The following is a 21,741-nucleotide window of genomic DNA, read 5'->3' on the forward strand; positions in this document are numbered from 1 at the left end:
TTCCAGACCTATTTAAAAGCCAAAATGTACTGTGTTTTACAAAACCGGCGAGTAGTTTTCATAACCTCAAAAGAGACTGCAAAACAAAAGCTAGAGTTCGTTACCTCATAGTTCTTTCGGAAGAGCTTTTCAGACACAGCTTTGATTTTAAAATATAATTAAAACACCTTTACTCTTAACTAGCCGCCAGCGATATCCGGAAGTATGCTCATGAAATCGTATTTCGACAACTTTTTTTATTTAAAATCAGTTTGTGAACCACATTTTTACACTAAGTAGCGGCTTGACTCATCTGCTTGAAATGATAATAAATAAAACTAATAAAATAAAACTAAAGATAATATTCTCGATGTCTTTGTAAAGGTATTGAGCCTCTTTTTAAAATGAAATCAATAAATACAAAATGTTAGATTTTGGCATATTCGTACATAATAGAAACGTCGTTATATGACGTGATAAAAACAACAACCTTGAAATAATTTAATAATTTAACATGACTAGTAGACATCCCAATATTGTGTTGGACATAAAAAAAACAAGTATAGACACTGAAAGTATAGAATCGGAAACACTTAAAGAACGAAAGCGTACGAGGGCCAGTGGACTTCGTGTGGGCAGTTTGCTAAGAACATGGGCAGAGGTTTCGAAAATAAATTATCTCTCAATGCAGCCGTTAGACATCCTTGCATCAGGTAAAAGTAAAAGCTTTATAGAAGTAAACAAGGGTAATTGTACAATAATGTTGCTGACAGGAAACTATTATATTTAGTAACAATTAAAAAAAAAATTATTAATGCATTAATCTCGCGTCTTTTGTGACATTATTTCCGAAGTTACGAATACTACAGTTTTCGTATTGACGGGGTCGTCTTAGTCGCCCGCGACCAGTAAAAGTAGTTTTAATTATGTCTATGTCTAGCAAAAACTGAAGGATAAGCAACTGTTGCAGTAGTTTAAGGTTGCACTAATCAGTAATAATAATAATAATAATCAATGTCAGCATCGAAAATTATAATAGAGGTAAAAGCTCAGATTCAATATTTAATATTGGAGAGAGTGTCCACACCCGATAAAATTGATTTCGATACATTTTTACCGATTTCTTCCTAAATACGAGTGTTTGCTTTACGGTGATATCAGTCCCCACACAACGTGGTCTCGCCTTGTCGCGGCGGTGGGGCTTAAGTGTGCACCCCGATACCGTGGAGCAGCATTGTCTGCAGAGGGGTGCCGCGAACTAAGAAGACTGCACACGGTGTTCCCTTTTCCCACCTTTGCTGGACAAAGGGTGCGTGAAGCGGGAGAAGGCTCCCTTCTGGAGACCTTTTGGAGGCTAGGCCATGTCCCCGGCAGCTCTTTGACTGCTAAAGGGGAAGGCCCTCCAGAGGAGGGTACCGGTACGCCGGCGTGGCCACGTCGTGGTCAGACGTGTGGGTCTGTCAGCAATGGTAGACCCCACGTGGATGAGAAGTGAACCGGAGGGCACTCCCTTCCGGTCGCTGGTTGCCATGTCCCCGGCTGCCTCTTGGCGGCTACAGGGGAAGGCCCTCCAGAGGGGGGTACCGGTTTACCGGCGTGGCTTCGTAGAAGCATACCGTAATCCCTACCGAGTAGGGGACGGGGGCCGCTGCCTAGCAGGGGCCGCGAGGATGTGTACCTCTATAAAAAATGCCCTAATCTTAAGCTTGTGACGTGCCCGGTGATGAGATGAGTGGCTGGAGGGAGTCCAGTCGTAAGGGCCGTCCCAGGGGACCGACCCCTGGTTAAATAACAAAGGACCAAAAAATGATGGCAAACTTAAAAATAAAATTACCCCAGGAGGGTACCACCCTAGGTGGAGAATCCCTCCGTGCTTCCACCTCGGTGGGAGCATGCTGCCCCGCGTATTCTGGGGGGGGCAAAGCATGCCACGATGAAGGGGGCTGTGCGACGGGCAGCGGAAAACCCGTCGAACCGAGGTGTGACAGCGCTGGCTCGACGCGCTCTGCGCTCGTCAGCGAAGGCGAGGCGGCTGGTCCGAAAGGGACAACCGCCAAGAAGATTAGGCGGAAGAGGAAGTCTTGGCGAGCTTCCTCTCGTGAGGGGGTAGGGGAGCCAGCGTCATCCTCTGGCGCAGATGCCCCGCCGGAAAAGGTGTTGGTAATCTCCGATGCAGCCTCTGCTGCGGAGGAGATGCCGCCCCCTAGAGGGAGACCCGCCCGGAAAAGGGGCGCGCCGTCACCGGCGCCATCATCAGTGTCAATGTCTGTCGCCTCGTTGGATGGGCAGACGACAGAGGAGGAAGAGAGCGGCCTTCAGGATCCTGCCATGGTCATAGACAGGGCCATGAAGACCGTGAAATCATACGCGGCCAATGGCACCAAGACCAAAGCCGCTGGTCGTAAACTGCGAGAAGTGGTCTCGCAGGTCTCGAAAGTTCTGCCATCGGTTGCTTCTGCCAATGACCAGGTGGTACAGCTGATGGCGGAGAATTTGAGACTTCGAGCACAGCTCCAAGCTCGGCAACGGCCCGATGATGGAGCAGCGACGTCCTGGGTCGCTGGAGCCCCTCGGAGCTCCCGTCTCCCGGCGCTGACTGGTGATCAGTGGCCTGTGCTGCCACCACCGCGTGCGGCACAGGAGCGTCCGCGTCTCCCGTCACCGCGCTCTAGAGAGACGACCGCCGCCGCGCGGCAGCAAGCACTCGCGGGGCCACGGATGCTGGCTCCGCCAGAACCGAAGACCTTCAGCCTGGACGAGGTCATCAACCGCACCGTCCAGGCTGTAGTAGAAAAGCTGGGCGGGAGGCTAGCGGCTCTCGAGGCGAGAGTGACTGTTTCGGCCGACGTTAGGCAACCGGCAGTGACGGGTGCTTTGGCCACCCGCTCCGCTCCCGTACGGGCTCCGGCCACCAGGTCGGGCCCGGGACGGGATCGAACTAAGCGAGGGGGCGGCGCTAACGCGAAGCCTCCATCACAAGCACCCCAGTCCCGTCCGCTGCCTCCGCCCCCGTCAGACATGGACGAGGGGTGGAACGTGGTGGCCCGGCGGGGTGCCAAAAAGGCCTCACTGGCAGCTCCCCAAATGGGTAGAGCACCAGTGGCCATGGCGGTTCAGGCTGCACCCCAACAGGGTCGAGCACCTGTAGCCGCCAAGAAAAACAAAAAAACAAAAAAAAAAGGGAAGAAGTCGTCGCGGGCGCCGCGATCAGCGGCAGTGGTTCTAACTTTACTGCCTGCCGCTGAGGCCAAGGGCATCACATATAATGATGTGATGGCCCGGGCGCGTGAAGCAGTCAACCTGGACGAGATTGGGGCGGAGGAGGGCCTCCGCAGCAGGCAGACGGCCAATGGGGCCAAGCTGTTAGAGTGTCCCGGTGCCGATAGTCCCGGCATCGCGGAGCGTCTGGCGGCGAAGCTCCGTATGGTCTTGCCTGAGGAGGAGGTGCGGGTGCACAGGCCGGTAAAAATGGCGGAATTAAGAGTGACCGGCCTGGACGACTGCACCACCAGGGATGAGGTGAGAGCGGCCGTCGCTACCCAGGGCAACTGTGCACCGGAGAATGTAACCGTGGGTGAGCTGCGCCGTGGTTATAACGGGGCCAGCTCAGTGTGGGTGCGTTGCCCGTTGGAGACGGCTGCCTCCCTGGCTGCTCCTCCGCCCGGGGGACCGTCGGGGAATCCAGGCAGGCTGCGCGTGGGCTGGATAGCGGCCCACGTGCGCCTGCTTGAACCACGCGCCTGGCGATGTCTCCGGTGCTTTAGCACCGGACACGGTCTCGCCAGGTGCACTAGCTCGGTTGACCGCAGCGGTCTGTGTTTCCGCTGCGGCCAGCCGGGCCATAAAGCGGCGTCCTGCGCGGCCGCCCCGCACTGCGCTCTGTGCGCTGCGGCCGGGCGCGGGGCTAACCACCGGGCGGGAGGAAAGGCGTGCCTCCCGTCCGGTGATAACACCGAACGCAACCGGCACCGGAAGTCAAAGCGCCGGCAGAGGAGAAAGTTGGCCAGAGGAGCACTGGCCAACGCTGTAATCCCCGCTGCGGCACCGGTGCCGGAGGGTGGGGGCAGCGGTGAAGGGGAGGGAGCGATGGATGTGGTCCAACAGTAATGGACCGCACCTATCGCTTCCTCCAAGGAAACCTGAACCACTCCGCCAGAGCTCAGGACATGCTGTCTCAGAGTATGGCGGAGTGGTCTATAGATGTGGCTGTGGTCGCCGAGCCATATTTCGTTCCCCCGGCAAATGATTGCTGGTTCGGGGACGATGGCGGCCTGGCGGCCATAGCCATAAGAAGAGACGCGGCGATCCCCCCCCTGGCGATGGTGACCAGGGGCCAAGGGTTCGTCGCGGTGCAGTTGGAAGGGACCGTCGTGATCGGGGCGTACTTCTCTCCGAACAGGCCTACTGTCGAGTTCGGGCATTTCCTGGGCGGGATCGGGGCGATTGCTCGCCGCCTCGCTCCCCGTCCAGTGATTCTCGCGGGGGATCTCAATGCGAAGTCTGTCGCATGGGGCTCCCCCCGCTCGGACGCTCGTGGTAGGCTACTGGAGAGGTGGGCGAACGCGGCCGGTCTCTGTTTGTTGAATAGAGGTTCGGTTGCGACGTGCGTGCGGTGGCAGGGCGAGTCTATTGTGGACGTTACGTTCGCAAGCCCGGCCATCGCACGCCGTATCCGCGACTGGAGAGTTTTGGAGGGGGCGGAGACACTGTCAGATCACCGATATATTCGGTTTGATCTCTCCGCCCGCTCCACAGTCGCGGACGTCCACGGGGACTACCCCCGTGGTGCGTCCCGGTCATTCCCCAAGTGGGCACTGAAGCGCCTGAATAAGGAGCTCCTGATGGAAGCCTCTACGGTGGCGGCGTGGGCGCCCATGCGTCCACACCCGGTCGAGGTCGAGGGAGAGGCAGGGTGGTTCCGGGACACGATGCGTCGCATCTGTGATGCGTCGATGCCCCGGATCGGCCCTCGACTTCCTAATCGCCAGGCGTACTGGTGGTCGCCCGAAATTGCGCAACTCCGCGTGGAGTGCGTTCGGGCGAGGCGCGAGTGCGCCAGGCATCGCCGCCGCCGCCTGCCGCGGCGCAACGATCCGATTGCGTTCGCGGCAGCAGAGGCCCGGCTGCACGGCGCATTCCGCGTCGCGCAGAGGGCATTGCAGCTGGCCATCAGAAGAGCCAAGAACCAACACATGGAGGGTCTCTTGGAGACGCTGGATGAGGATCCGTGGGGGCGGCCCTATCATATGGTGCGCAATAAAATGCGCCCATGGGCCCCCCCGATCACGGAGCGTCTCCAGCCTCAGCAGCTGCGGGACATCGTCTCGGTGCTTTTCCCGCAGGAGCGGGAGGGATTTGTCGCTCCCGCTATGGACGCGCCGCCGGACTACGACGGCGAAGTCCCTGCTGAGGTGCCCCATATAACGGGGGCGGAGCTCCGTGTGGCCGTTCGCAAAATGTGCGCGAAGGACACTGCACCCGGCCCGGATGGCGTCCATGGCCGGGTTTGGGCCTTGGCTCTTGGTGCCCTAGGGGACCGACTCTTGAGACTTTACAACTCCTGCCTCGAGTCGGGACGGTTTCCTTCATCGTGGAGGACGGGCAGACTCGTGCTGTTGAGAAAGGAGGGGCGCCCGGCGGATACTGCCGCCGGGTACCGTCCCATCGTGTTGCTGGATGAGGTGGGCAAGCTGCTGGAACGCATTCTGGCAGCCCGCATCATCCAGCATCTGGTCGGGGTGGGACCCGATCTGTCGGCGGAGCAGTATGGCTTCCGAGAGGGCCGCTCAACGGTAGACGCGATCCTTCGCGTGCGGGCCCTCTCGGAGGAGGCCGTCTCCAGGGGTGGGGTGGCTTTGGCGGTGTCGCTCGATATCGCCAATGCGTTTAACACCCTGCCCTGGTCCGTGATAGGGGGGGCGCTGGAACGACATAGAGTGCCCCCCTACCTTCGCCGGCTGGTGGGTTCCTACTTAGAGGACAGATCGGTCACGTGTACCGGACATGGTGGGATCCTGCACCGGTTCCCGGTCGTGCGCGGTGTTCCACAGGGGTCGGTGCTCGGCCCCCTTTTGTGGAATATCGGGTATGACTGGGTGCTGAGAGGTGCCCTCCTCCCGGGCCTGAGCGTAATATGTTACGCGGACGACACGTTGGTCGTGGCCCGGGGGGGGAGTTTTGCTGAGTCTGCCCGTCTTGCTACGGCTGGGGTGGCGCATGTCGTCGGCAAAATTAGGAGATTGGGCCTCGACGTGGCGCTCAGTAAATCCGAGGCCATGTGGTTCCACAGGCCCCGGAGAGTGCCACCTGTCGATGCCCATATCGTGGTTGGAGGCGTCCGTATCGGGGTCGGGGTGCAGTTGAAGTACCTCGGCCTCATTCTGGACAGTCGTTGGACCTTCCGTGCTCACTTTCAGAACCTGGTCCCTCGTTTGTTGGGGGTGGCCGGCGCGCTAAGCCGGCTTCTGCCCAACGTCGGGGGGCCTGACCAGGTGACGCGCCGTCTCTATACGGGGGTGGTGCGATCAATGGCCCTATACGGGGCGCCCGTGTGGGGCCAGTCCCTGGCCGTGGGGGTGGCGAAGCTGCTGCAACGGCCGCAACGCACCATCGCGGTCAGGGTCATCCGTGGTTATCGCACCATCTCCTTTGAGGCGGCGTGTGTACTGGCTGGGACGCCGCCTTGGGTTCTGGAAGCGGAGGCGCTCGCCGCTGACTATAGGTGGCGGGCTGAACTTCGTGCCCGGGGCGTGGCGCGTCCCAGCCCCAGTGTGGTCAGAGCACGGAGGGCCCAATCTCGGCGGTCCGTGCTGGAGTCATGGTCCAGACGGCTGGCTGATCCTTCGGCTGGTCGTAGGACCGTCGAGGCGATTCGCCCGGTCCTTGTGGATTGGGTGAATCGTGACAGAGGACGCCTCACTTTCCGGCTTACGCAGGTGCTCACTGGGCATGGTTGTTTCGGTGAGTTCCTGCACCGGATCACAGCCGAGCCGACGGCAGAGTGCCACCATTGTGGTTGCGACTTGGACACGGCAGAGCATACGCTCGTCGCCTGCCCCGCATGGGAGGGGTGGCGCCGTGTCCTCGTCGCAAAAATAGGAACCGACTTGTCGTTGCCGAGTGTTGTGGCATCGATGCTCGGCGACGACGAGTCGTGGAAGGCGATGCTCGACTTCTGCGAGTGCACCATCTCGCAGAAGGAGGCGGCGGGGCGCGTGAGAGACGCACAATCCCGCCGCCGTCGAGCGGGGGCCAGGGAGGCGGATCTCGCCCAAGCCCTGGCCCTCTAAGTGTTTCGGGTCCCCCTCACATGTCGGTCTGGGGACCGGCGAGGGGGGCCTAAGAAGACGACGTGCAAGCTGCTCTGCACGCGTTTTACGCAAGAGCATCCGGGTGATGGAAGGCCGGCTATCCTCGACCCACGCTGGTTCTGGCCCAGCGGGGTATTCCGTAGGGTAACCCACTCTAACCGGCGCCATCTAGGCGGGCTTCGGACAGTCTGCCGACCGAGAGGGCTGGTGGTCGTGGCGCCGACGACCGCCAGTCCGGCGTCCCGAGGGGGAGGGTGATGGGAGAGATGTGCTCCGCACTAAACGCTTCACTTTCCCCCCTTTGCCTTGTCATGAGTTCTGTCTCATGCGAGGTTTGGACGTTGGTTGTTGAGCGACAGGAGGTTTTAGTCAGTTCGACTCTGACATACCCCGCCCAGTATCCCCAGAAAAGGGCGGAAGTCCGGCGATTTCCTCCTGACCAAAAAAAAAAAAAAAAAAAAAAAAAACGGTGATATCAGAAACGATCTAACTATTTAATTAACTTATTATCAAAAAATGTGCTAACCCACAAACGGCTTACTATAACTCTATGCATCTACGAGCAAAATGAGATCAAATTTCAGGTCAAAACATATTGAGACGTCGAAGCATTGGTTTGCCAGCAAAAAACTATTCGACACATTTGTTTGTTCCCTCGGAACTACGTAACAAAAGTGAAGAGGATTTGTTCGAGGAACAAGTAAGCCCATTTTCCGCATCAAATGCCTCCTATATCACAATAAAGTATCGATTATTGAGAAGATTATCCGATTCACTAGTTTCTTTTATCAGTAAATACAACTATGTATGTATTATACGTTATTTTATTAAATTCTAATTTCGGCGTTAAAATAGGAGTCTTAAATTGCTCTGTTATATTTTTATTGCATGCAATTGTCTTACCAGGCAAAGGCGTGGAACATAAATGAATTAATTTTAATACCGTATCTAATAATATGAAACATCTAATTTTACGTACATATGTACTTTAGACCATAAATTGCATTTGATTGGCTTAAAGTTATACTGTCGCGTACAAATGCGCTGACTATTGAATTATTTTATGGTAATACTCGTATTATTATTTACTTCAAGCTTAACTTTATGCTACCGTAATACATTTTATCACAGAGTAAATATAATATCTTTATAAAAATATTTTTCCCTAAAAATTATAGACTGAAGAGTGACCGTCGGTCAACCGCCTCCTTTGAGTAAGAAATTTCCTTTGAGTAGGCAGATTTCATAACTAAAAGGGTTTTCCATAGCTAGTATTTCTAAAACATTTTCCACAATCCAAATTTTCGGTTAAATGAAATTTTGTTTAAGAAATTTTCATACCAATCAATATTAACAGCACCTTTGATTTCCAGTTTCCGATTAACGTCACTCAGTTGATGAATGAAGATCAACTGTGGGGATGTTTTTACACGTTTCCGGAGCTATACGCCGATGTGTATTCACCGGTGGTACATGTACACAGTGACGACGACGAACCAGAGATTGTCGGCGGTGTACTCACGCGGGAGGCAATCGCCCCGAGACTCACATATTTGAAACGAATTCCTATATTGGGAGACTTCGTTTATATAAAATTGGATCTCTCCTCGAAGGTTATCACTGCTCCGCATTCCTTATAAAATCCTTATTTTAATTTTTTTTTTTTATATTTGACGTTTACTTTCTTTTTAGTATCTCGTCAATATCGAAGTGCTGGAGCATTATAAGTATTTGGTGTACCTTGATCTCTCTTCAAACTATTTAGTGGAACTGAACGTCTTATCTCACTTGCCATACCTTCAATACCTCTCCGTATCCTTTAACAGGCTAAGCACAGTCTTGGAATATGACGCTCGTAAATATTTTAATATCTATCTATCAAAAACGAATGTTATCGCTTCCTGTTTTATGACTGTTATTATTTTTACAGCACAGTGGTTCTTAACGGAAGTACATTATAAATTTAATTCAGTTAAAAAAATCAATGATTTGAGCGCCTTCTGGTCTATAACAATACTGGACCTATCTCATAATAATATCAAGAGTATTAGCGGTCTGCAAAACTTAAGGTACCTTAATCACTTCACCGGTAGCAATGTATTTTGAAAGCTAACATAATACGAAGGTTCTTGGAAAACAGCCATTGTTTTAATTAATTTTAGCACTTTTATTTCCAAACCTATACTAATATATAAATCTACAGTGATATTTACGGATGTTCCGTTATACATGACTTAATGGATAGGCTAATATTTATAGGAGTGTTGGACTCCCTAATAATAATGACAATAAATGATAATGTTAATTTTAAATACCCAGCGAAGCGGACAAGTACGGCTAGTTAATTACAAAAATATATTTCAGATGCTTGCGACGCTTAGATCTTTCCTTCAATCATATACAGCGGCTTGAAAATTTGAATAATCTCAATCTCCTTTGGTTGGATGTCTCATACAATAACATATCAAGTTTCGAGTTAGGACCGCGCTCGGGACTGTGGACCCTTTTGCACCTTGAATACCTTAACCTGAATGAAAATAGTCTAAGTTCAATGAAAATGTTTACGGCATGCTCTAGGTAATTAGAAAAACAGCATTAGAAACAAAACTACAGACATGTAACACCGACGACTTATTTCTCCTATTTTTTCATATTCCATTCGCAACTATTATTATCCTACATCTTATATAATTTTCCTACATCTATGTAATTTTTCTCCTGATTGCTGTAATAATATTAAATGCAACCGAATTACTTTAATCGTGATGAAGATATTCCCTGTACACGGGTTTATTTTTCTATAAAAATAAACTGTTTAATAAAGTTAATGTATTACATTTAATTAAATTGGTTAAATTTCTGAACCGCCTTTCCTAATGTTAAATAAAGTTTAATTTAATTTTAATTTCACTGTGAATTCAACAATTTAATACAATCACTAAATCCTCGCCGTGCATCCATACGAGTTGCCCGATAATTGATATTCACGTATTTATTTGATCTACTCACACTCTCTGTAATTTAATTGTACTATAATAGAGAGCTCTGAAATGCCAAGAGAGTTCTAAGTTCTAAGTTTTGAAAATATAAATTAAAAGATCGAAACAATATGGCCACAATTTGAAATTTAATATATATAAACTATATAAATACAGAATGATAAAACAGTATTATGCATAATAAATGAACTAGAGCTATTAGAACAAAATTTTGCTCAGCCTCAGCAATACTACTTTCGTGATGATATTGTGAATATTCAAATGCATCTTACAACATTAAAATAACAAAGTCTATTATCTGCTTTACATATACTACTAGGCTTCGAGAGCTGCACGTCCGAAATAATCGCCTTAGCATGCTATTAGAACTAGCCGTGTACATGCGGCAGTTGCGGCGATTAATAGTATTGGATCTACGTGCCAACCCAGTTTGTTCATCTCCCGGGTATAAAGATGTCACAGTCAATACCTTTCCAGCCCTAATGAGCTTGGATGCTGAAGAGCTGGATCCAATTGAACAGGTTTCTTTGTTGACTATTTATTTTATTCTCAGCACAAACACAATTGAATGCTGCTTGTGTTACTTGTATCGGAAATAACAAAGCAACGATAGAAATTTCTCTTCTTTGTAGTTAAATGTAGTCTAATGGAATTCATACTTGACAAACAATAATAGTAGATAAAAATGGTGTATTCTCTTTTCCGCTTTTTACTGGTGGTAGGACCTCTTGTGAGTCCGCACAGGTAAGGTACCACCACCCCGACTATTTCTGCCGTGAAGCAGTAATGCGTTACGGTTTGAAGGGTGAGGCAGCCGTTGTAACTATACTGAGACCTTAGAACTTATATCCAAAGATGGTTGGCGCATTTACGTTGTAGATTTCTATGGGCTCCGGTAACCACTTAACACCAGGTGGATTGTGAGCTCGTCCACCCATTTAAGGAATAAAAAAATTGTTTAAATTCACTTTCATAATTAAATTCATATTACTCAACGCTCATATCACTAATCCCACTTTTAATTAAATATTTACCAGCGAACTTTAAAAATGGAAATGACCCCTGACGTAACCACATTTGCTCTGAGGCGTCTTCTTCGTTTGTTGTACATCGAGCAGTTATCAAGAGCTCGCGTGTCTCCTTTTGTACCCTTTGCAGATACCACAGATGTATCTATTGTAGTTCTAGTGGGATACGAAGCTGTTGGTAAAGGTAAGACTGTCGTGTTGCATCACAAACAATAATGTCTCTCGTCTGACAGAAGGAGTACCGCCGCTCAAACAATCTGCTGACAAGGCCAATGACAAAAGTAGTGGCTACCGCTTCTATAGCGCTTCGGACAGATAGTGAATGGGTTCCATTCTGTTATAATATTTTTTTTGAATAGTCAAATAAATTTTCAAACTCGTAAAATATCTAAAAACGCCAGCTAAATACTTGATCCATTAAGTTATAGGCCTCAATAATAACGTTAATTTTGAATAGAATAAACCTAACAAAAACGACAACTGTACATACGAATTCAGAAAACGATTTAATTCGTTTATTTCAGTGTGCTCGTCACGAAATTTAGACGAACAGTATTGGTGTTTGGATCAGTCTCATATTTTAAATTCACAGGATCCTTTATGCGACGTCTGTCCAAAGAATTTCCTTCAAACATAGAAATTGGCAAACAACACACAACAGCGCTTAACCATCATTCCGTCAATTTCATTGAAATTTCAAGGGACAAATTTGACGACATGCTGCTGGCCGGTGAATTTTTGACTTACGGTGAACGAGACGGCGATTCATATGGGCTAAGTAATCCCATTTAAATTAGTTTTATTGTAGATCACAGTACAGTATAGTATACAGCTTCGTTAACACACACACTACATGACAAACACTACTTGAACATTTCACGTCACGAGCATAAAAATTTGCATTTCGGCTTTCTTACGTCTCGCCCTCGCCATCGCACGAGCCATTAGTCTAATTTATCTGCAATCTCTTTGACGCTTGTTTACTATTTTGCTTAATCGTATTTTTGAAAGTCGAATGAAATTAAAACTTGTTATAATAAAATAATTCACACTGAAAGCCCTTAAACTAATGTTTTTTGCCAACGACATTGTCTTGCTTGAAGGCAGGCAGTGTTTGCACTGTAATACATGGAAAAAACATATTGAATATCTGCAAGTATTCGGCAACAACACAAATATATTCCAAGAATAATAGTTTCCGCAAACTATAACAGCACATCTTGGATGTACAAATAACGAAATAAAAATAAAGAATCCAATAAATGAGTAGGAAGTAGTATTAATAAAATAAAAAACGCATTCTTCATCCAGGTCGTGAGGAAGCTTTTGTGAAGGACGGTAAAGTGAAAATTGTAGCCATGGATTTACTTGGTGCTTTGATGCTGAAGTTACGCGGACTGCGACCGTATTTAATTCTGGCTTCTTACAGAGACAAAGCGACTTTGGCTAAGAGGCAACTCGAGAGAAAAGCGTAAGCAACATACAAAAAAAAATTTAATTTTAATAACGTTTTATAATTTATTAAACTAAACAACTTTCTTGATAGGTGATTCAATTTATAATGTGATACATTACAATAAATAAAATTACAGAAATTTAAACATCTATTTACCGTTGTAAATTCATACAGTTTATACACTTATAACATCAAAAACTTCCAAAACTTACATACATTTAAGGTCACGTGACGCAGCCCAAAAAGACCGAGCTTCCATGATGAATCACTTGGAACGATCGACGCTGCAAGTATTGCTTTCTGGACGCATAATTATAACCGGAATACTGAATGAAATTATTATGGTTTGTATAAAGCAGTACTGTATGTTAGGTGAAATGCACTGCACTGTAGTGACTCAGTGAATAATCTAACAGAGACGTAATCTGCGGGCAGCGGTTATGTGCGCCCCCCGGGCATTTGTGACATCATACCGTAGTGTAGTTTCACTGGATTGGTACACCACGCGTAGTTCGTTTCCAAATGATTCTTGTCCACCTGATGGTTGTCTGGAAGAGATCGCTCTTAGCGCCGCCAGTTAATACCGCCAGTTGTACTTTTTTGTATTTAATGTATCGCACTGTTTGTATTTGGGTGTACAATAAAGAATACACTCTATCTCTCTCTCTCTCTCTCTTTCTCTAGTGTTAAAAATAACACCACCGCCATTTCTCGTAGGTTTCGTAAAATACGACTAAGGATACATCGGCGAATGATAATTAGCGTTCTTTTAGTATTGTACGAGCGTCCTGAAATCGCAATTGCCTTTTAATGACCGTAGGATGTATTGTAAGCTCACAAAGAAACGTCCCTGCATCTTCTTATTTTTTGCCGAAAAGCAGTCATTGAAGAGTTGATCAGCCGTTATGCAAATTGAGATTTAGACCTCATATCTTAAGATGAGTGACCGTGAGCTTGTTCATTCAGATACGCAATAAATTAATATGGGCTGTATTCTTGTCTATAAATTTTTAGCGCTTTATTTTGTTAAGATATGTTACATACTTGTCTTTATCCACTTAGTCTTCACCCACTTATAAGGTAAACACACCACGTATCACTGTGATAGTTTGAACTGACTTATAATTTTACGGCCGATCGCCTATCTGACATCAACGCTCCTTGAGAAAAATAGCCATAGGACTGTGCTAGTCCTTTTCGGTTGGCCTGTAACCGTTTATTCAAAAAGCTTAAAGTCGCGACTACTACACGTGAGTGATTGATTGGATGGGTGAATCAAAGACTTGAAAAAAAAGTATAGAATTTTACGATTTTAGTGCCTACCAGAAGGGAAAGAACACAGCGAGTTCATAATAGAATCCGAGTGCTCGTTAATGATGGACAGCGAAGTGAGGAAGGCCGTGAGAAACTATGCAAATGGAATCAATACGTTTACGCTAATGTCGTGTGTTCGTATTTTTTTAAATTAAATAATTAATAACATGTTATCTATTAGGTACTATAGTGATAGTGAAAAAAGTAAAAAATATTCGAATATGGTTTTTTTCAGTCCGCAAACGCAATTAAAACGCTTATGTGATTTAATCACGGGCTTATTATTTTTAGAAATATTTAACGTTTCTAAAATATAGTCTAAATCGTGGAAATATTTTAGCTTAATATATTTTTCACCTGGCTGAAGAAGCACAGTTTTATTGTTACCGAATAAGTAGTCTGAACGATCTAGACTGGATTCAAAGTGTCTGATAATTTTATTTATCATGGCCAAATATGTTATTATTAACTGGATGCTTTGCTTTTTAAATCGTAACAATTTATTTTTTAAACGTCATAAAATGTTAAAGTTTTAAATAAAACTGAGTCTCTTGTGTTATAATATAAAAAGGCACCTTGAGCAATCATAAAGGGACAGTTACAAACTTTGACAGCCGGGAATTTTAAAACTTCACCATGCACCTAAGTGGATAAAAGTAAACTGTCCTCATAACTAATTTTTCGAAAAATTTCAAGCCTTAATACATACATAGAAATAAAATACCATTTACTCCTTGTATGCATCAAAGTGGACCGGGTATGTGAGATTGATATTTATTCCTTGTATGCATCAAAGTAGATATGGAATCAGTAAAAATTTGTATTTACTACTATTTAAAAAAAACATTTACTGTAAACAGAGTGGTACATCGTCAGAGGAATCGTGTAAACCAACCCAAGAAAAACCAAGCCAAATAAACGAAAGTCTCTATTCTTTATATAAAGAATCGCAGGGGACCGATGAGTATTTTAGTTTTGAAAACGAACACAGTTCCTATCAAGAACGGAGCCAAATTAAAAAGTTTGTGTTTGGTTATTTTAAACTATTCATAGAAATGTTTGGTTGGATTAACTTAACCACTTATAATTCGCAAAGCATTAAAACTTTATTATTTCTTCACAAAAGGGTCGCCATACCATATCCCTCTTATCGTGGCCGCCTCGAATTACATAACCGGCCCAGACGACGGAGCAACGCAAAGCCACCGTCGTTCTAAACATGTCTTATCGGAACCTCAGGAATCCACTCTCGGTACTTCTAGTCTCTCCAAGCACCGGTCACCGTTCGCGTCGAGAGTCTGAGAGTTCGACGTGCAACGTAGCCCATAGAAAAACCACAGTTTCTCGTCGGATTTTCTCAGAAGGTCACGATTCCGATCCGGTGGTAGATCCAACGAATCACTGCTCTTTCTATGCCAAGTGTCAGCAAATTCCCAAGCTGTGCTAGTAAGCTCACCCACCCGCCCGAGTGTAGCTGGAAGAGCCCCTTAGGTTACTAACGAATAGGTGGGGCAAAAAATATTACGTTATCATATTTTAATCGAAATTTGTTGAAATGCAAATAGGAAATCACTGTACTATTGTATTCGCATCGATATAACTCAATACTAAAATCGTCCTCGTAAATTCGATACCGGAAGTAGTAGCAAATATTCATAAAACATTTATTTTAGAACTGAAATTAAACCAACAAAATCTAAAAACGACAAACAACCAAGTATTTACCGCCCGAAGAGTGTGGATTTTAGTAGATATGCATCGTCTACTTGGAAAGGTATCTATGTGTACTTATAAAAGTAGATGCATCTGATGCTCCGAGACGCCTGGTTTCGATAAAAAATTCAGGAAATAAATAATCTTATCTCGTCACATTAAACTTCAGTCCTACTAAGATTTGTGACACCAATGAACATGTTACTACAAGCTTGAGTAGATTTAGTTTTTAAAGAAACACCGTAATCTGAAAATAATGTATTACTTGAAGAGCTCATTACAAATGTCCCGAAAAAACAGTAATTTGGTATCTCAACTTCATCCATAATTAACCAAACTATTTACCTCTACAAATAAATCTGCACAATCATTATGAATTCGCACAAATATAGTATTTTATAACTCTTACAAGACAAAATTAATATTTATTTTAAAATGTCGCCTAATCCTTACATTAAAAGCTTGCGTAAATTATTACTAGGTATATAAAATCAATTTAAAATAACAATTTAAAACTTAATCTGAGTAATTTTTACAAAACAAACCTATAATTGGCCGATCAACGAAAACATCTATCTGTTGATAACTATGGAACTTTTATGGGTCTTCGTTTCATGTGGAGAGATAAGCAAACTGTTTTGAACAATGACGAGAAATTCACAACTGTCAGTCTAAACTCTATGCTAAAACTCGTTTTGCAGAAAAGAGATAAGACTTCATTTCTTAATTTCCACCAAAAAGTTTTAACTCTTTAAAATAATTACACTCCACTTTCAAACTGATACAGACTATTTAATGCATTCATCTCTTCGAAATATAAAATTCTTTGTTGTAATTATTTTCTACATTTAAGCTTATTGGTTTTAATAAAATTAACATCAGTCAACGTCCAAATTAACTTAGAATAAACAAAGCAAAATTCTTGCAAAATAATCGGTGGGAAATCACAGTTGACAGATACCCGGCCACGGGGGGTAAAAATGAAAACACCTACCGGAAATTGAACGGAACCCAACGAAAGAATCTAATATTTTTAAAATGAGTTACGATTAAGATCTCACTTTTTTCATTAAAAACGTGTATTTTAGGGTTGTCAGTCGTTCCCGACGGTTCGAAATCCTCGAAATCGGTAACATTCATTTCACAAGATAACAACAATGGACAAAACAAAAATTATGTTGACCCTAGTGGAATGCTGATCGAACCTCAGACGGAAAAGGAAGGTAAAATGCTTTGGAGAAACGAAGTTATAAAACACTCATTCAGCTAAGAATAGAAATACTTAGATTAAATTTGTGTAGCAATTAGTATTGTAGTAATTGGCTACATTACAAAAAAGCCAGGTTGAGTCGATTGTCGATACATATTCTTTTTTAATCTCTCAATTGGCAAATCTTCGGTCAACCTTACACGAACTTCAACATCCACATAAGTATCTGTAGGCATACGATTAGTAAGTACCTATTCAAATTTTGGAACGAAGTTCCTTACAGAACGATGCGGAGGGGTACCCTAACCGGGAAAAAACGTCCGTAACGTAAGATTTTTATTAAATTTAATAAGGATACTACTTAAAGTCAAAATCTAAAAATCTGAAACGTTGTGTACAAACATTTTCCTAATTTCTATGTCACAGCAAACACAAAAAACATACGTTCAATTAGCACTCGACTACCGTGGCCTGCGCGGGCTCTTCCACGACTCGGATCAGGCGGATCACTCGATGACCAAGATCTCTGGCTTGCATTTCTGACTGAAACAGGCCTGATGCAATCCAGCGATGCAAGAAATATTTCTTATAGTGAGTTTAACTTTTGTATATTAGTTTGTAATTTTTTTTGAGAAAATCTCGTAGTCGCTCTCTATATCATTTTTTGAAGAATTACTACATATAATTAGTGTGAAATAGTTGTACTAAAATGTTATACGGAAGCATTCACTCCCACTTCATTTGTATGTATGTAGGTATTTAAAACTGCCATTTATTAATAAAAATCCTTTGAACTCTTTGACAATAGAACTTCTACCATTTGATACTAGCTGTAGGGTTTAGCAATGTCCTCATAAGGAGTCATGTCACTATGCTATAGTGTAGATCCTGACGCAGTGATTATTACGAAATAGTTGCGTATAGTTTGCTTATTATCTTATATTGTTATATTATATTATATTGTTTTGCGTAACATTGCTCCACTTCGCCTCGGAGTAAACTGATAAATAAATACCCGCAGTTGTAGAAAAAAAAACTACCCACACTGTATAATAATTTTAAAACTTCTGTCAAATAAAAGGTAGCCATATTCCAAATTCGGAGAGTATATTTTAATAATAATCGCTTCTATGAGAGTATCTAAATATATATAAATTATTTGCTGTTCGTTAGTCTCGCTAAAACTCGAAAACGGCTTGTGGAAGTTCAGAGAAGGTTTAAAAAGGTAAATATGAAAATGCTCGGAATTAAATAAAAATAGTAAATTTGTTGATGTGGCCCGCGTCGGACGGATTCCTTTTGTTTTAAATTTATTTTATACAAAAGTTTAGGTCCTTTATTAATCGATTGAGGCGCTACGAAGTCTGCCGGGTCAGCTGGTGCATTATAATAATCTTGTCTCATATTTTTACAGCGGAAACGGTGCAACGACACGATACCAAAATCGATAATCCAGATTCAATAATTCATCAAATGGATTTTTATGAAAAAGTAACTATTGATATTTTGCTGTGTATATGGGAGAACCGTTTTCCTGACAATACATGTTTGTTTCACAGATACCCAGCGAATCTTTTACAACAAATATAAGAGATGATTACGATGAAATCCATCGAAAATGTCCAGGTCTTTTCTGGGACACTGTATGTATACAAACCAACAACCTTGTAATGTACATACCCTAAATCCAGAACTTACTTACATAATGTCTGTTAGAACTTACGAAATCCAACAGATTTTTTTTGGATTGCCCAATTTTTTTACAATGCCTTTAGCCCAGACACCACCTTATTACTTATTTTCTTTATATTTAATTAAGAGCATTGGCACTGCACAAACCGAGTTTTTTTTTGTTTTAATTACAATATGATTTTATTATAATAAGAGTATGGGTGAATATACTTTCCACCTTAAGTTAAGTAGTTACCGATCGCACTCATGACTGATTCACAACAGCATTACATCAGCAAAGCTCCGATTGCCTTGAAATGTCTGTCCTCAATACGAAAATGGCAATTTCTCCCATTGATGATAATTTTTGTTGATTTTAAGTGTCTTGATTGCGGATGCCTTGACTTGCAGAACTTAATGATGAAAATGTTATATGTGCATATATGTTTTATTACTCATCAGATCGTAGTGGACGATAATGAAGAAGCATTTCAAAAATTGAAATCTATCATTCGTAATATTGTCAACTCTCAAAAGAATCAACAACCAATGTTTGACATAGATTTCACAAATTTAAAGTACTATCCTACAGTTAAAAAGAGACTAATAAAAATTCAAAATGAAATAGGAGCACAAAAATTGTTTAATTAATAAATGTTATCACTAATAAAGACTTTTATTTAGTGTTTTAGGTACAATTCAGTAAAATAGTACAGTTATTTTTACATTACAAAACCATGAGACGTGTTAAAGATAACCATCCTAGTTATTTTAAGACTTATTGTATATACTGTCTGTCACATCAAAAATCATTTGAATACCAAAGTGTCAAGCATAGCTCCTAGACACTGGACTATGTTGTTGGCCATGAGCACATCCACTTTCTCCTCTAAATGTCTTTTAGGATCTTGTTTGCCTACATTCTTAATGGCTAATTGTTCTGGAGTCATCTTCTCCTCATCTTCTAAAGCCTTATTATAGTTTTTAGCTAATTCCAGCATGTCGGTAACTGTGGACTCATTAACAGAACAATGCTCTTTGTAGTCAGATAAAGTTAGTCCATCCATCCAGGACTTCTTATGTAAATTCAACAACATTTTTTGTTCCAACTCGTTCTTTCTATAATTTATACTAATTGAATAGTAGTGACGATTTAATCCATGTATAAGAGCTTGTACAGATGGTTTCTGGAGGTGCCCGAGATTTGAGGTGGTTTGTCTGGGCTCTTGTCCAAGTACCATCATATTTGAGTTGATAAGGCGGAACGCGTCTATCACAACTTTACCCTTTACCGACTGGATGGGATCAACCACAACAGCTACTGCACGTTCCGATAATGCTTCAAATGACTGTTGAGTGTTGATATCCACACCAGATAACCAACAACCAAAGCCAGGATGTGAATGATACCTGTAAATCAATGTTGAACAATGAACATCACAATAGTAACAACTATCCAGTGTCAAAACCTATGCTATGGGCAGAATACTATATTCTACATAAATTAGTAAAGTTCTTATAATTTACTTTAAGTTTATGTATGCAAACCAAGATGGTGACATTTACATTGTAAATGTCTATGGGCTCCAGTAACCACTAAGCACCAGGTGCGGAGTGAGTTTATCCACCCGTCTAAGCAATAATAATAAAAAAGCTTAGAAGTAATTATGTCAAAACTGCCACCCACCTTAAGACATGAGGTCTATGTCCCAATTGTATGGTGAAAAGATTGTCCCCATCCTTTAAACCTAAAGTCAACGCTGCATCATTGTAGAAGATAAGTAGGGTAGTGGTACTTCATTTATAAGAGCAAGCTCATAAGACACCTTAGCACCACAATATATTTCGCCATATATCTTAACAGAAAACTAACATCTTAGACATACAAAGTTGATTAAGTATTATAAAAACTAAAATAATAATCTGTTTTGAATGTCATTGTGCAATGTTGACTTATTTCTTTTCAATATTATTGTAATTCTTATTTTGTATAATTTACTTTAAAGACACTAACCATCCAACAACCATTTCGGGTCGTCCTGTTTGTTTCAACATGTCCAACATCTTAGCTTGGAAGACTGGATCAACAGCCTCTACAGATACTCCAGTCCCGGTTTGTGGCATAGCAAATACATCAATAACTCGAACTGTATAGTCATCTACAAACTCTCCTGAAATAAAATATTTTCTTTAGAATTTCCACAAATACAGGCAACATAAAATCGTACATTTGGTTGAATACTTTAGTCACTAAGACCGACTTCTACTACTAAAAATAGAATTTTGTGATTTTAATGAATGTGTATTCACATTTTGTTACAGATCTAATTTAATTTACCAAGTTTATAATCATAATAATTTCATGAAAAACTTGTTTTACTGACCGAGCATGAGACCCATAACCTCCATAGGAACGCCAGCACGTCCATGTTTCAGCATTTTAAGGAGTGCTAGGGAAGAGATGTACACTTGCTCCGCGGTGTCCACTGCTGGAGCATCGGTAGGAGGTGGCGCCTGTGATAAGCCCGCCATTCCACCACCAAGACGAAGAAGACGATCCATTTCAGTTTCTACCTCTTAACTTTCACACTGCAAAACATATAAAACATAACAGTACTCATATCGCCACAGAAAGCGCAATCGAAACAATGATGCGGTGGGTAGGTATCCCAAAGTTGTGCAGGACTCCAATTTTTTTTCTTGTAGCTACTTACATCTAATCAAGTGTATTTCTTCTAGTTAAATTTCACAATAGAAATAACATATAAAAAACACAGTAATGCAAAGAATCAGTTTAGTATGAACCTCGGGTGACTTGACTACTAGTTTGACAAAATGACATTTACTCAACTCACGCAGAAAATGCTTTCTCATGTCTTACTTCCGTTCATTAATCATGTGAACCTTTTGAAAAAGAGAAATCTTATTCAGAAAAAATATTTTTTCTCAGCTTAAGCGTTTGAAAAGTTTTTTTTCTTCAAGTAAACAAAAAAAAAATATCACAGTATGGTCCAGGATATTTATGAAAATACAAAACACAATGACACCCTAAAAAAATCTA

The 21,741-nt window shown here is 43.3% G+C and overlaps 2 protein-coding genes across 4 annotated transcripts; one reads left to right on the forward strand and one right to left on the reverse strand.

Moving 5' to 3' along the window:
* The first annotated feature begins 417 nt into the window (after positions 1 to 417).
* On the forward strand, positions 418 to 19,351 carry LOC101738145 (uncharacterized). 3 transcript variants are annotated; one of them, XM_004931723.5, is made up of 19 exons: positions 418 to 692; positions 7,874 to 7,989; positions 8,663 to 8,902; positions 8,982 to 9,144; positions 9,220 to 9,358; positions 9,654 to 9,866; positions 10,608 to 10,809; positions 11,326 to 11,500; positions 11,909 to 12,094; positions 12,628 to 12,787; positions 12,996 to 13,116; positions 14,089 to 14,220; positions 14,947 to 15,107; positions 15,760 to 15,860; positions 16,888 to 17,022; positions 17,436 to 17,600; positions 18,424 to 18,500; positions 18,569 to 18,652; positions 19,143 to 19,351. In XM_004931723.5, exons 1-19 carry the CDS (start codon positions 494 to 496, stop codon positions 19,329 to 19,331), a joined length of 2,958 nt encoding a protein of 985 aa, XP_004931780.2. In that variant the 5' UTR covers positions 418 to 493; the 3' UTR covers positions 19,332 to 19,351. The 3 variants fall into 3 exon arrangements, with proteins under 3 accessions (XP_004931780.2, XP_021207315.1, XP_062531757.1); XM_021351640.3 differs by lacking the exon at positions 18,569 to 18,652; XM_062675773.1 differs by lacking the exon at positions 18,424 to 18,500.
* LOC692958 (26S proteasome non-ATPase regulatory subunit 14) lies at positions 19,342 to 21,490 on the reverse strand. The gene is given in 4 exon segments (NM_001046798.1): positions 19,342 to 20,090; positions 20,695 to 20,851; positions 21,065 to 21,269; positions 21,395 to 21,490. Coding segments are annotated over 3 exon segments (936 nt in total). The 5' UTR covers positions 21,243 to 21,269; positions 21,395 to 21,490; the 3' UTR covers positions 19,342 to 19,489.
* Between the last annotated feature and the right edge of the window lie 251 nt (positions 21,491 to 21,741).

Source organism: Bombyx mori, chromosome 3 (assembly GCF_030269925.1).
Source record: "Bombyx mori chromosome 3, ASM3026992v2".
Classification (NCBI taxonomy): Eukaryota; Metazoa; Arthropoda; class Insecta; order Lepidoptera; family Bombycidae; genus Bombyx; species Bombyx mori.

What these genes read in the sequence shown, in the direction of transcription:
- LOC101738145 (XM_004931723.5), top strand. Translation starts at nt 494, where the DNA reads ATGACTAGTAGACATCCCAATATTGTGTTGGACATAAAAAAAACAAGT. An exon ending in TACTGAATGAAATTATTATG is followed by an intron (nt 13,117 to 14,088) that starts GTTTGTATAAAG and finishes TTACGATTTTAG; the next exon opens with TGCCTACCAGAAGGGAAAGA. An exon ending in AAATGGATTTTTATGAAAAA is followed by an intron (nt 18,501 to 18,568) that starts GTAACTATTGAT and finishes TTTGTTTCACAG; the next exon opens with ATACCCAGCGAATCTTTTAC.